Source organism: Bos indicus, chromosome 19, assembly GCF_029378745.1.
Source record: "Bos indicus isolate NIAB-ARS_2022 breed Sahiwal x Tharparkar chromosome 19, NIAB-ARS_B.indTharparkar_mat_pri_1.0, whole genome shotgun sequence".
Taxonomy (NCBI): Eukaryota; Metazoa; Chordata; class Mammalia; order Artiodactyla; family Bovidae; genus Bos; species Bos indicus.
In genome coordinates, this window is record NC_091778.1 from 44,241,796 (window position 1) to 44,257,274 (window position 15,479).

A 15,479-nucleotide genomic window follows, 5' to 3' on the forward strand; every position below is an offset into this window, starting at 1 on the left:
CCCTTCCTTCATACAACTAGTTAGTGTTTTCATTTGCTCAAATGTTGATGCACTTTCCTAATTGAGTTATTTCTTTCTGAGGACATAGTGTTTATATCCCCACTTGCAGGTCAAGAAATTGAAGGTCAAAGAGAGTCTCAGCAGGGAAACCAGACATGCTGGGTTTTGCTGGAGACCATCCTGGTTTGTGGGGGCTTCCCAGGTGGCACTAGTGGTAAAGAACCCACCTGCCAATGCAGGAGATGCCAGAGATGCGGGTTTGATCCCTGGGTTGGGGAGATCCCCTGGAGTAGGAAATGGCAACCCGCTCCAGTATTCATGCCTGCAGAATCCCATGGGCAGAGGAGATTGGCAAATTACGGTTCATGGGGTTACAAATAACTTAGTGACTTAGCATGCAGACACGCATCCTGCTTGGTGACTGTGGCTCTGGAGAGATGTGTAGAGCAACACTTTCACTCTTAGAAATACGAAAGTTTGGGGACTTCCCTGGTGGTCCAGTGGCTAAGGCTCTGTGCTCCCAGTGAAGGGGGCCCAGGTTCAATCCCTGGTCAGGGAACTAGATCCCACATGTGGCAACTAAGGGTTCGAATGCCAAAACTAAAGAGGCCCCATGACACAACCAAGGCCCAGCACAGTCAAATAAATAAATAATTTTTTAAAATTCCTTAAAATATGGATAGTCAATGATATGGTCTAGTCTACATGATCAGAACTCACCTGAGTGGTGGCAAGCAGAGGTAGTCCCAGTCCACTGCTCTTTTTAGTATGCCCCGAGGAAAGAGAAATCTAAAGGGGTGGAGGGAGATGACACACACAAGAAAATGAATTCACTTGGGAATTCCCTGTGGTGCAATGGTGAGGACTCTGCACTTCCATTGCAGGGGCCCTGGGTTTGATCCCTGGTCAGGGAACTAGGATTCCAACAAGCCACAGAGCCAAGCAAAACAAGACAAAATGGTTCCACTTGGGTCTCTGCTCAAGGGAATCCTGCCTGAGTCCTTCTAAAAGTAAGGAGCCTTCTGTGAAGCAAATAATATTCCCCCATCTCTCATCAAAGATTCCATTTTGTACTGCATAACTTTAACACTACTTTTTTTTTTTAACATGACACTCATTTAGCTGAGAAAAGCAAGATGCAGAGGGGTGTACAGTCTGTTTCAAAAAAAGGAAGATTTATATCCATCTATTAAAAAAATACTACCAGATGATAGATAAGAAATTAATGGTTGTCTCTAGCATGGAAAATTGGGCAGGGGCAGGGTTGGAAAAAGACTTTTTAAAAATACATTTTGAGGGCTTTCCTCGTGATCCAGTGGTTAAGGCTCTGCATTTCCCATGCAGGGTACATGGGTTCAACCCCTGGTCAGGGAACTAAGACCCCACATGATACACAGTGAAGTGAAAAAGAAGTTTTTTTAATGCCTTTCATGCCCCTCAGCAGCCTACTGATGTAACATCAATGCCCAGATTTTGCCTCAGGAATCAAACTCCTCTTTCTTCTGGCCACCTCCCTGCAGCCTACCTCTCCCACTCCTCTGCCTCCTGGCTCCGGCTGAAGTCTCAGGCTCCAGACTCTGGTCCCTGACAAGTAGGCTGCCTTGAGGCTTTCAGTCTTACCAAACTGTTTTAACTTCTTTCGTTTGGGGAGAAAACTAACTGGATATCGTCCTCTACTTAGGGGATCTTAAAACATGGGAAAATGTTATTCCCCACCAGAGCTGAATCTACCCTGAACTTTCTAGAGGTGTTATCACACACACATGTAAGCACAGAACCTCATCAGGAGACTCAGGATTGAATCATAAGTTGATTTGAAGGACCAGCACAGATACCATAACTGAGTGCCTGTGATGGAAAAACACAGGTGGTGGGGGGAGGGATTTGTTTATGCTTTGAAACGGAATGGCACATCAAAAACTTTATTGTTGGACTTCCTTAGCGGTCCCGTGGATAAAACTCTTGTACTTCCAAGGCAGGAAGCACAGGTTTGATCCCTAGTTAGGGAACTAAGCTCAGTGGTAAAGAATCCACCTGCAATGTAAGAGCCACAGGAGATGCACGTTTGATCCCTGAGTCAGGAAGATCCCCTAGAGGAAGTATTCTTGCCTGAAGAATTCCCATGGACAGAGGAACCTGGCAGGTTACAGTCCATAGGGTCCCGAAGAGTCAGACAGGACTGAAGCGACGTAGCATGCACACTCAATAGTTTCCAAATGGTGCCGTGGCTCCATAGGAACCCCTCAGGGACCTCCTGAGTGCCTTCAAAACTCCATGCCTCCACTTCCAACCAGATCAATACAGCTTTCGTCCATTTCTGAACTGGGCTTCTATATGTAAGGCTCATGAAGAAAAGCTTCATTTAAACTAAAGACAAAAGTCTAGAAGCCACTGCACCAGGCAACCACTCAGTTCCTTCCAGCCAAATTTGATGACGCTGTGCTCCTTGCCTCCGTATCTCTAGCAAAACAGTAGCAGAACTTCTTCATGTGGGAATTTCACCTGAATAAACTCCTGGTGTGAACAAGAAGATGGACATCTAATCTAAAGCTATTTGCTGATAGTTGCTGGGTTCGAGGGAAGATCCCCTGGAGGAGAGCATGGCAATCCACTCCAGTATTCTTGCCTAGAGAATTCCCAAGGACAGAGGAGCCTGGTGGGCTACAGTCCATGGTGGCAAAGAGTTGGACATGACTGAAGCGACTTAGCATGCACACATGCACGCTGGGTTCAGAGGAAGCTTCCCTTGGGCTCAATCATAGCTCTGATATAACTAGGGAAGCACATGAGGTGCCTGCATCCAAATCCATCCACAGCAGCCCCACCCAGGAATGCGGCTCACCTGGGGGTGGCAGAAGGCCAACTGCTCCTACTGTTACAATCAACTCTCGATTTGCAGGTAAAGAGGAACAGAACATTAGGTGATCAAAAATGACCTGTTGCTAGATCATCTCTGGGAATCCATAAAGTGTTTTAAAAACATTTTTGGCTATGCTGGATCTTCATTGCTACACTCAGGCTTTCTCTAGTCGCAGTAAGTGGGCTTCTCACTGTATTGGCTTCTCTTATTGCAGAGCATGGGCTCAAGTGCATGGCTGAGAAGTTGTGCTCATGGGCTTAGTTGCCCCTCGCCATGTAGAATCTTCCCGAACCAGGGATCAAAGCCATGTGCCGTGCATTGGCAGGTGGATTCTTAACCACTGGACCACCAGGGAAGTCCCACAAAGTGCTTTCTTGAGCACGTACGGCCATGTTACCGATGAGGAAAGTGAAGGTTGAAAAGGCAAGGTAACTTTCCTAAGTGAGTAAATGACAGAATCAGATTTTTTAAGTTGTATTCTTAAGTTGTGAAATAACCCCATGGAATAAAACATAAAGGCAGCCCACAATGCAAAATTATTAAGCAAAGTGAAGTGTAAATTGCTCAGTCAAGTCTGACTCTGTGAGTGTATTGTCCATGGAATTCTCCAGGCCAGAATACTGGAGTGGGTAGCCTTTCCTGTCTCCAGGGGTCTTCCCAACTCAGGGACTGAACCCAGGTCTTCTGCATTGCAGGCAGATTCTTTACCAGCTGAGCCACCATTAATAAGCAAAAGCCTATGTAAATGTCACCCAAGTCAAAAAACAGAATGTTGCCAGCATTCAAGAAACCACTCTCCCACCCACCCCCGCCTTGGGTCTCTGCTCCGTCCTGCTTCACTCCCTCCCCAGAGGTAAATGCTGTCCTGACTGTCATTTTCCTTGCTTTTCTTTATAATTTAACCACGTGTAGGAGCCTGGTAGGCTGCAGTCCACGAGGTCACTAAGAGTTTGACACAACTGAGTGACTTCACTTTCACTTTTCACTTTCATGCACTGGAGAAGGAAATGGCAACTCACTCCAGTGTTCTTGCCTGGAGAATCCCAGGGACGGGGGAGCCTGGTGGGCTGCCTCTATGGGGTCGCACAGAGTCGGACACGACTGAAGTGACTTAGCAGCAGCAGCAGCTGCACAAAGCCAGCATTTCTACTCAGGTCTGTGCAAATCCAAAGTCTATGCTCTTAACCTCAAGATAATGCTTCAATAATGATCCTTAAAGTCTTAGAGCCTTAAAGTCTCATTTGTCTCATATTAACAATGACCCCAGCTTTCTCCTGGTTAGTTTTGCCTGGTATCTCTTTCTATCCTTTTCCTGCCTCAGTAGCAGACTTAGAACATCTACAAATATTTTTGTGGATTCTTAACCTATTTACAGTCATTGATAGTTTTTAATTCTGAAACAAAAGACTAGGAAAAAGTAAGAGAAAACAAGGAGATGTGAGTCTAAGTCCTTAAGCCAAACCTCCAGCCTGACTCATCTCTCTTTGGGCAGCTGCATTTCTATACAAGGAAAGACTGCAGCTGGGTTTAGATAAATTCATACAGTTCATCTACATAACATTCATGGGTAGGGTATGCCTAACAGGAGCCGAATAAAAAAGCTGTTTAAGACTCACAGACTTAACAGACTTGTGGTTGCCACGGGGGTGGAGGGAGGCGGAGGATTGGGAGGTTGGGATTAGCAGATGCAAACTATTATATATAGAACTGATAAAGAGCAAGGTCCTACTGTGTAGCATAGAGAACTATATTCTCTGTTCTGTGACAAACCATAATGGAAAAGACTATGAAAAAGAATGTATAGTTTGTATAACTGATCACTCTGCTATGTAGCAGAAATGAACACAACACTGAAAATCAACTATACTTGAATAAAATTTTTTAAAAAAAGGAAGAAAGCTGTTTATTCACAAAGATACTGACTGCATAAGCACACTGGAACACACTGCATAAACTCGGCACTTGTCATATAAATATACATGGTACCACCATCGTTTCAAGTCAAACTATTTTATTGTCCAAGAGACTCTTTCCGTGGTCTCAGGAGGCCCGTTGTCAACGGAGGACCAGCGAGGCACCCGAGTCCTCACTCCTCTGCGCTCTGCGTGCTGATGTAGTCCTGGAGAAGCGCCTGCACCTCTGCCCGCCGGCTCATCTTGGTGGCCTTGCCCTGAAAGCGGCCTTTCTTCCCAGCTCCCTTGCCTTCCAGCACCTCAGACACTCTGGGGAGCAGAGAGACGGTCAGGGAGGGGTGTCTCTTAGGGAAAAGTCACAGGAAAAACAAGGCCAGCCCTGAAGCTTTCCTCATGGGCTGAGGGGGGAGGGAGAGAAAAAGTAGGCTCCTGGAAATAGTTGTACGTGGGCACAAAGATATACGTACCGTGTTGATTTCAAGAGTGAATAACTAGAAACAGTGGAAGTGCCTAGAAATGGACTAAATTATGGCAACCTCCAGGGAGCACGGCGAGTATAATTAGGGGTAAAGAGCTGTAGACACAAAGGCCTGTGGGAACAGCAGTGAGTGAAGCAACTGGGGCTGGGTGAGAAGGGAGGGCCCGTGGCACTGGCCGAGCCTATGGTGTCTGAAGAGGCGGCCGGCGCCTACTTCCTCACAGACGCTACCCGCAGGCATGTGGACAGGCATGTGGACACAGAAATGCCAGAGCGTGCCTTTTCCCACCCCACCATTTTTGAAAAAAGCTAGAACTCTATACGTTTTTAAGTAAAAATCTAATTTTAAAAGGTAGCAACTAATTTTGAAAATTTAAAAGAATACACAGGCTAAAGCAGTCTATCTGATAAGCCTCATCTGGCTAACTGTCAGGAGACAGACAGGCCTCATCTGGCCATCTGTCAGGAACCTCTGCTCTAAATACTTCTGTTTTCCTTTAATGTTTTACAATGAACATGTATTCATCAGAGCCAATCAAGGACTTCAAAAACCCTAAATGCCACAAGGAATATGACGTACTCCACCTCCATAGCTAATTTAAAATAAGAAAATACAAAAAGTAAAAGTCCAACACAATTCTAATTTTTCTATAATAACTACATCAATGCCTTTTTTGATTCAGTGTCAAAATCCTAATTTTTTCCCCCAAGTTTGTCTGTGGCTCTATTTTGTGGATGCCTTAAACACCACAAATATAGGTTTTGGAGAATCCAAAACCTATATTCACGCATCACTTACGAATCTCAATTTCTAAAAGAAAAAACACAAAGTACATTAGATTTGGAGACAAAAAGTCCTGGGCTTGAGCCTCAGTTCTCTCACTTTAACAGTGAGACCTGAGGCACAGGACGTGTGGTCCCTCATACGGAAAAGTGGGAATGATGGTGGTGATCGTTATTTCTGCTCAGCCAGCCTCACACGGCTGTGATGTGACCAACGTAAGATGCAGTGGCCCTTTGCGTTCACCAAGGGCTGTGTTAGCAGGTTAGGCGTACAGGCTCTCCCACCCGCACACAGCTGTCCAGAGAAAACTACCTGGGCCCCAGGGTCTCCACAGCCTCAGCTGGTCCTGCCAGTAAGAAGAGTCCCGCACCTTTCTCATCGCCCACAGTTAAGAAGAGGAGGGTCTCCTAGGACGCAAGACAAGAAGATCAGCCCTGAAACTTAAAAACACGCAGTCAACCTCCTCTAAACTGCCCCCTTTTCAGCCTCATAAACACATTTTTATCATACTGCAATATATATATTAACACACTGGACATCTTAGACAATGTGATATGTTAATTGTACTTTAAAGAAAAACAGCTTTTCCCCCTAAACCACAAGTGATGTTCCTGATGAATGATAAGACAGCCCCTTCATTCTGGGGCCCATAAGGGACAAGAAACTTTGACAGTGGCTTTAGGAACTCAGGTTGAACATTAAGTAGGGGGCAGAAGGCTGCTGACTATGATCAAGGATAAAATGCCTTTCATGATCTGACTCCTGCCAACCTCTGGAGCCTGGCCACCCCACTGCCCTCCTACACTGTGCCTGCCACTGCCTAAACCTCCATGTTTCCCTCAGCCTGGCCACCCTGGCTCCTGTGTCTGCCGACTCCTAAGCAGTCTTCTAGGCTCCTGCCCTGAAGCCTCCTCAGCCCGAGAGAGAATGCACTCCTCTCACTCAAGCATCGACCACCCTAAATTACAAAGATCAGCATACATAGCTATCTTCCCAAATAAAAGTGAGCTCCTTGAGAATCTGTACTCTCTACACAGAATTATGAAGAGAGATGTACACACTGCTTGGCCAAGAGTGAATATTTCAAAGAGTATTTTTGGAGTAAAGGCAAAAGAGAGACCTGGAAACCACTAAACTCTAGACAGTCAGGACCGGGAGGAACGCCTGCCTGAGGCAAAGGTAAACAGAAGGGATGGCCTTCTAAGGACAAAGCCAAGCCCCATATTTCTGAAATCAGGCCCTTGGCACACATAAATCTGTGTGGTATGGAGGAATTACAGTTCTGATAAAAGGAGCTCCGAAGCTGGTAAATGTCACAGTCCCAGAAAGGTCAATACTACTGACCAAGTCTGACACCTAAAACAGAGCCTGGCTCACGGTCAGTGTTGAGAAAATGTCACTGAATGAATTTGTTTCCTATTCTTCACATGTTCATGAGAAGAACACCTTGTAAGGTCTCCAACTAGGGTGGACACAGAACCTCACACTCCTCTTACCTCTGACCCAATCTCATTGGCGATGATATTCATGAACTCAGAATCGCCGTCCTTCCTAAAACAAAGGGCACAGACCTGAGACCAGGCTGCAAATGGGGCTGGGAAATTGCAGGCAGCCCAGCTCCTCCAACTGGCCTCCCCGCCGCCTTTCCTGCAAAGTGCCAAAGAAAGAGGGCAAACGGAGGGCCAGCCCGAGGTCCTTCTTGGTCTGAGCAGGTTACAATAAGCTTTGCTTTACGTTGTTTCTACTTCCTTTAAACAGGATTCTCCCGGGTAAGCGCAGAATTGTTAGATGGTGAAGGACCTGAGGCAAAGTGCTAAGAAAGTTACAGTGAAGATGTTTGTATCAAACCCAGGAAACCTGGAAGGTAACACATTACTTAGGGTTTTCTCAGTCTTGAGAATACCATGGGGGTGACCCGCCTCCCACTCCTCACTCCATGCAGGGAAGAGGCTGAGCCCAAAGCCCAGCACCCCTGGCCTGTCTCACCTGTGTAATGTGATCACACCTCCCCAGTCCGGGCTGTTCCTAAGGCTGTGGGCAATGTGCACAGCCAGGTCTCTGAGCAGATTCAGGTTGTTCTGAAATGGATGCTGTCACTCAGTCATCTGGCGGGGAAGGGGTAACCAGAGGGAGCACTGTCTCCTCCCCCTGCCCCTCACTGCTGACACACTGCACATCCGGTCAGGTGAGGGGCTGAGTCTGGGAGCCTGTTCAGGCAGAGCCCACGCCCTTTCCACCCTCCATGGATAAATCACCTTCTGCAGGAGCTTGCTGGAGTTCTGCAGCTTCTTCACTGCTTCCACGTGGTCCTCTGCTCCACACCTGCAAGAGAAAGGTTCATGGAGGCCTCCCCAATTTCCCAACTGCTTCTGGTGTTGGGCATAAATCAACAATGCCCCTCTTGATGGTATGTCTCCCTCCAGATGGGACCCGGGGACATTTCGAGGGGGCCTCAGGAGGTTGGGGGGAGAGGATATAAAAGAAGAAACCATTCTGTGTGCATCCGGCTAACTACCCAAAGCGCTGCAGCATTTATGACTGCATCTCACCTCCCAGAGATAAGAGTATTCTGTCTCCCGTATGGGTGGGCAGGCTACACTCTGGCTGCCCAGGAGCTGAGAGTCGAGCCTGGGAAGGAGGCGTACGTACTTCAGCAGAGCTGTGAGCGCCTTCTCAATGCCATGACTCCTCTCCATCCACTTCAGCACCCGGTTCCCAGCCAGGAAGATCAGGTTGGTTTTGTTCTTTTTCCCCTTCTCAGTGCCCAGAATTTTAATGACCTACATGAGGCAAGAACGTTAACATACACACATATACATGGATAAGCCACAGCAGGTGCTGGACCTAAGGATAAAAGAGACCAAGATCTCCCCAAACAGCTCAGGAGTAATAATGGAGTGACTTCACTCAGGACCCCTCGGGTATCCCCTCCATCACTCCCAGCCCTGCTGTGATCCCCCACCCCTGACACCCTCTCTCCCATCCATTCAAGAGCCCTTTCTCACCTACCTGAAGGTCACTGAGATTGCTCACATGGGTCCCGCAACACATGTTGGAATCAACGCTCTGGATGGTAACAACTCGAATAGGCCCAGCGTGATCATCTGGCAAACCCCGGCCCCTCACCTGGAACGCGAGGAGAGGAGGAAGGCTGTCTGAATTTTGATGAGGAGCCCTCGGGTGGGCACTCTCCAGAAGCCATCCCGCTGGCTACCCCCCTCACCTGCTCCACCTCTGGATCATCCAGGCTCAGTTCTCGCACATTCACTGGCAGCCGGTCTCGGATTTTTTCATTGACACTCCGCTCGATGGCAGCTACTTGCTCTGCAGTCACAGTGGGGCTGTCCAGCTCAATGACACTCCGGAGTCGCCCCAACTCCCTGCCAGAAGTAGAGTAGTCACAGGATGCTGATGGGGACGACGAACAGTGTAAGGAAGGTTATCATTTACAGAGTATGTTCATATAAATGCTGTTATTGAATCCTCACAAAAATGTCGCAAGGCAGGGACTGTCACTTCCATTTTACAGGTGAGGGGGTTAATATTAAGGAACATGATCAAGGTCATGCAGCTGGGATTCACCCTCTAGGTCACTGGGCTCCAAATTCTATGTTCACCCCTAAGCAAAGGCAGATGTTTCTCAGGGGAAAATACAAAGTCATCCACCACCCCATCTTCACGGGGACCAGGTGAGCACAGCAGATTTTATCTTCCTGCCCCAACCCATGAGGAGCTGGCAGTCAGGGACCCATGCTGGACAGTCCCCTGCTCACCATGATGTTGTCTTCAGCCCAAAAAGATCATCAGCAACTGCGGTGATGAGATGCTGCCCTGAACAGAGAGAGGAGACAGGAGAAGAGTAAGGAGCCCAGGCAGTCACACAATCCCCATGTCAATGTCATCCCAGAAATTCTGCTGAAGACCTGCTGGACATTAGGTAATACTCTCGAGAGATACTTTACTGAAAATCCTCAGGAGAATTCTGCAAGCTTTATGACGCCATTTCATAAATGAGGAAATCGAGGCCTAGAGAGATCAAATACATGACTTGCCAAGGCAATGTACTTCGTCAGAGGCAGGATTTGAACTCAAGTTCTCATTGAGCCACATCCATTCATTTGACAAAAAGAAAATTTTTTAGGCATTTTTTTTGTTTTGAATTTTTGTTTTTTCCTGGCCTCACCGCACAACTTACAAGACCTCTCAGTTCCCCAACCAGGAACTGAACCTGGGTCACAGCCGTAAACCTGGAACCCTCACCAGTAGGCCACCAGGGAACTCATTTGACAGAAACTTATCAAGTGCCTACACATACAAGGAACAGGGCTTGGTACTAGAGATATTGTGCTATCCCGGATCGATGACAGTGAGGAGGAGGAAAAAAAGCAAGAAGAAGAGGAGGGCCAACTGTGAAAGCAAAGGGAACAAGACAGCCAAAGGCTATGAAGGAGGAAACAAGCCGGGTATATTGAAGAAATCAAGAGAAGGCCAGGATGCAGAGAGCGGGAAACAGGGGTACTGGATGAGGCTGGAGTAGATAAGCACCAGCCCAGGCTGGTCTTACAGCCCATGACAAGATGTCTGGCTTTAGCATGAGCTACAGGCAGCCTTTGAAAAGCTTGAGAGCTGGAAGCGGCTCGATTGGATTTTCAGTTTTAGATTATTCTGGCTGCTCTATGGAGAATGGGCTGCAAAGTAGCAAGACTGAATGTGGGGAGAGCAGCCAAGAGGCTATTACAGAGGGCGGGGGAGAGATGGCGAGAGGTGGGACAAGGACAACGGCGTTGCCAGTGGAAGTGGGCAGAGAAGTATTGAGAAAGTAAAGTGACAGGACGCAGACTGACTGGCTGTCCCTAAAGAGGGGTCTGAGCAGACTCCGAGGATTCAAGCAGCTGGGTAGATGCTGATGCTATGCACTGAACAGAGAAGGCAAACAAAAAACCAGATGTGGGGGAGGGGGTGGCTTTTTAATTCCATTTTGGACATTTTGAGTATAAGGAGGCTATGAGACATATCCAGATGAAAATATCCAGTGGGAGTTAGTAACTTAAATCCAGCAGTTATTCTAATACTTTAACTGCTCATTTTGGAGGTTTCTTTTCTTTGGTGTGCTGGGTTTTCGTTGCTCTGTGTGTGCTTTCTCTAGTTGTCATGAGCAGGGGCCACTTCCCCGTTGTGGTGCCCAGGCTTATTCACTGCGACAGCTTCTCCTGTTGCAGAGCATAGGATCTAACGTATGTGAGCTTCAGCAGTTGCAGCTCATGGGCTCAGTAGCTGTGGCGCATGTGGAATCTTCCCGGACCAAGGATTGAACCTATTTCCCCCACACTGTCAGGCACTCTTAACTACGGAACCACGAGGGAAGTCCTGCTCATTTTGCGTTTATAACATTTATCACATCTTGCCAGAATCCTGGTTCTGAATATGTCTGTCTCTTCTAAAAGGTGAACTCCTGGAGAACCCACACCATATCTCAATCATCTTGACATTCCCAAACAGCAACTGCCCCTGCTAGAGGTGTCCCATCCCGCCGATCTACCTGAATGCTGCTGCATGTGGTCAAACCTCCGTTCCCAGTCCACCCGGACTTGAACCTCAGTCCCAGGGGTCAGGGGCGTCTGGGTGAAATGATCAGCCTGGGTGCCCCGGCGAGTCACTCTCAGCACAGAGATGTCATTGATTGTACCACGGTCATCAGGCTGAGTAAAGAAGTAAAGATAATCAGTGGTGGCAGGCAGGGCTCACCTAACTCCTGGAATCAAAGACTCTCCAGGGCAAGTACGTGAGAAACACACCCAGAACTTGAGATTCCCTAAGGGAGAAAGGCAACGCGAAATGAGGTGGTCCATTTTGTTCCAGGAGGGGACTGTCTCTGTCCTCTTCACTCTGAACACCTGTATATTTTGGTCTTCAGAACAGAATAACAGAATTAAACACTGTAACTATAGCAAGGAAACTTTTAGTAAAACCCAAAGAACTTAATCCTCACTTTCACTGTTTGGCTTAGATTCTTCTCTTTCAATAGTTTCTAAAATGATCAGAATTTTTTTCTCTCCTTCCATTCTATCTTCTTCACTGCTACTAGAATTAAACTATAAAAATATGAAGTATTACAAAATACAACTGCTTACAAGACACTGTGCCTGCCCAAGAATACAATGTAAATAAGACACGGTCCCTCATGCAAATGAAGTCTGGAAAAGACAGACATGCCAACAGACAACTGCAAAATGACCTACAGCCTGCTGCTACTGCTGCTGCTAAGTCACTTCAGTCGTGTCCGACTCTGTGCGACCCCATAGACGGCAGCCCACCAGGCTCCCCGTCCCTGGGATTCTCCAGGCAAGAACACTGGAGCGGGTTGCCGTTTCCTTCTCCAATGCATAAAAGTGAAAAGTGAGAGTGAAGTCGCTCAGTCGTGTCGGACTCTTAGCGACCCCATGGACTACAGCCCACCAGGCTCCCCCGTCCATGGGATTTTCCAGGCAAGAGTACTGGAGTGGGGTGCCATTGCCTTCTCCGGACCTACAGCCTGCTATAGTTCAAAAAAGTACATTGCTCTAGGGAAGCTCAAAGGAAAAAGACCTAACAATCTTGGGAAATCAGGGAAGACTTCCTGGAAGAGGTGGTATATAAAATGAGACCCACTATGGATACCGGATGTCACAGGTTTTCCTTCAGCAGATCAGAAAACCTCTACGCTGGGCAGTTTACTGAGTACATTCTCTCACATAATTTATTTGCCTAAGTACTTCCATAGCTCACCACAGCTTCCTGAATGAAGTCCACACACCTTAACACATTCTTCAAGGCCCTCTGAAATGGCCCCCACTTAGCTTTCCAAAGCTATCTCCAGCCTGTCATCAACACGTATCATAAGCTCCAACTATATGGGACTATTTGAAGTTAACCAGACTTGTCAGATTCTTTCAGGCTTCCCTGCCTTCCACTGTGCTACTCTCTCTGCTGGGAAAGCCTCTCCCACAATGCCCACCTTTGAGGTGAGTATCCTCCTTTCTCAAGTTCTCAGTGGATCTTGTCCCTACCCCATCACAGTACTGATAAGCCTGACCTCTCTTGTGCTTCTTCAGAGGAAACTTTTTCCTCTGTGCTAAACATGCTAATGGAATTCCGACCTCAGGTCCTTTGCACTTAACTCTCCCTCCCTGGAAATACTTCCCCTGCCCCACCAGCACCACCAGATGACAGGAACGGCTTACCCCCCACTTCCCTTAGTTCTTGACTAAAATAACTTGTCCCCTACCTAGGAGATCATCCCATCACTCTCTTTCCCTCAAACTTTAGTTTTCTTCATAGAACTTATCCGAGCTGGTATACTATTTATCTAGTAACCGTTTTGTCTGTTTCCTCCAACAAATACACTATGTAGGCAGAGACACTTGCTCGTTCAACCTTTATCCTCAGAGCCTGGAACAGTACCAAAGAGGATATGTTAGGGCTGGCTAAGTATCTGTTGGTAAGTATCTGTTGAGTGAACAAATGAGCTGCACTGAGCTAATTCCAACTGTATTCATTACAGCTGAGACTGAGAGAAAAAAGACACTTCCCACTGGGTGAGAAAGGAATTGAGGGCTTCCTGGGAAGGGAAGGGAGGGGAGGGGAGCGAGATGGGCCTGGTACCTGTCCCCCGCCCTCGGGGAAAAGCAGCGTGTCTTCCAGTACCACTTGGAAACCGCTCAGCACTTCCTTCTTGCCGTTGCTTTCTTCGGTGTGCAGCTCCGCGGGACGGCAGGAGACCACGGTGGTGGTGAACTGGGTGGAGAGGGATGCCAAAGTAAGCCCCGATCCCAACCCTCAGCGCACCTGACTGAATCCAGCTCGGTGCCCCTTCCACGCGGCGCCCCCTCGCCCCGCACCCGCTCGGAGCAGCAAGTTCCCCGCCCCGCTGGCCGCACCTCTCTGGCGTAGCTGTCCCGCTGACACCGAAACGCCATCGCTGCTGTCTCCCAGGCCGCGGGGATGCGCGCTCACTGAAACACCCGGCGGCGGACGGAGAGCAAAGCGGGACAATCTTCACTCCGGCAGCGTCTCTGCGCAGGCGCAGCAGGGCAAAGAACGGGATGCGGTTTGGTCAAATTTATTCAAAACGCGACTTACAGGCGCTCGGAATTGTTTAGCGACTGTTTGTGAAAAGGACCAGAAAAAAAAAAAAAAAACAAGACAAAACTGCGGTATGAACTTGTCGAAGCACTTCGTTTGGCCCCTTTGGACCTCAGGGAGGGACATAATTCGGACCCGCAGAAGCCCGATCGACAGAAACGTGGATGGTACTGGTTTGAGAATACACAGCAGCGCCGCCCAATGGAATTATAATGCAAGCCACATATGTTCATAATATTTTTATTTAAATGACCATATCTAAATTTTTTCATCATGTAATGAGTTATTTTAAAATAAGAGTTTCTCCCCCACCCCGTACAAAATTTTCGAAACGTGATGTGTATTTTACACTTACAGCACTTCTCAGTTGGGGCTATCAATATTTCAAGTACTCAGTAACCATGTGTGACCATTGCTACCTGATTGGACAGTGCAAATAAAAAGATTAAAATAAGCTAAACTGCAATCAGTGTCTTAAAACGTTAAACGAGTTAAAAGTTTAGATTAACTTTCTTTCTGCTATTTTGCTGCTAAGTGCTCAATCCTGTCGCACTCTAGAACCCCATGGACTGTAGCCCACCAGGCTCCTCTGTCCATGGGATTTTTCCAGGCAGGAATACTGGAGTGGATTGCCATTTCCTCCTCCAGGTTCTGTTCTTTTAAATTAACTAATAAAAGCTTGAAGTCTCCAGATGCTTCAGAATTGAGGATTTTCCTGATTTTAGGCAGTAATGCAGACCATACCTATATGTTACTTAATGTGTTCATTTGGAACTCTGGAGCAACCCCCTGTGATCAAATGTATGAATATATTTATGCTGAGAAATAAATGCACTAAACCGAATAAACAAAGACTATAAAGAGCAACTTCACTTTCACTTTTTACTTTCATGCATTGGAGAAGGAAATGGCAACCCACTCCAGTGTTCTTGCCTGGAGAATCCCAGGGACAGGAGAGCCTGGTGGGCTGCCGTCTATGGGGTCGCACAGAGTCGGACACGACTGAAGTTGGACACGACTGAAGCAACTTAGCAGCAGGAGCATAAATATCCTAACATCATTTTAGGTCATGTTTTGATGCCAGATGAGTTTTGTTGTTAATTTTTTTAAACTCATATTTTAGAATTTTTCAGTTTTCAGAATTGTAGGCGAAGAGAGATATGCTATACAAGTTCAGGTCCCAGCTTTGCCACTTACTGTAACCTGTTTGAGCACTATTAAGAAAAGACTTAATTATTTTATAAGGTTGATATGAAGTTCAAATAAGACATAAAGTTTACTTAGATAATATATAAATACTTGTGCTGAGTCACTCAGTTGTGT

General features: G+C 47.1%; 1 protein-coding gene across 2 annotated transcripts; it reads right to left on the reverse strand.

The window, feature by feature from the left end:
• Positions 1 to 4,854: 4,854 nt before the first annotated feature.
• AARSD1 (alanyl-tRNA synthetase domain containing 1) lies at positions 4,855 to 14,102 on the reverse strand. 2 transcript variants are annotated; one of them, XM_019981703.2, is made up of 12 exons: positions 13,952 to 14,102; positions 13,677 to 13,808; positions 11,575 to 11,734; positions 9,809 to 9,866; positions 9,259 to 9,415; positions 9,045 to 9,161; positions 8,685 to 8,815; positions 8,291 to 8,357; positions 8,022 to 8,113; positions 7,532 to 7,586; positions 6,348 to 6,442; positions 4,855 to 5,082 (listed from the first exon to the last, which is right to left on the reverse strand). In XM_019981703.2, the coding sequence occupies exons 1-12, from the start codon at positions 13,988 to 13,990 to the stop codon at positions 4,947 to 4,949; spliced, it is 1,239 nt and encodes a 412-aa protein (XP_019837262.2). In that variant the 5' UTR covers positions 13,991 to 14,102; the 3' UTR covers positions 4,855 to 4,946. The 2 variants fall into 2 exon arrangements, with proteins under 2 accessions (XP_019837262.2, XP_070629638.1); XM_070773537.1 differs by having other exon boundaries at positions 7,532 to 7,682.
• Between the last annotated feature and the right edge of the window lie 1,377 nt (positions 14,103 to 15,479).

Coding starts and splice junctions, on each gene's coding strand:
- AARSD1 (XM_070773537.1), bottom strand. CDS start 13,990: ATGGCGTTTCGGTGTCAGCGGGACAGCTACGCCAGAGAG. Junction 9,416..9,808: donor GGGCTGAAGACAACATCATG/GTGAGCAGGGGA, acceptor TACTTCTGGCAG/GGAGTTGGGGCGACTCCGGA. Junction 8,114..8,290: donor CCAGCAAGCTCCTGCAGAAG/GTGATTTATCCA, acceptor CATCCATTTCAG/AACAACCTGAATCTGCTCAG.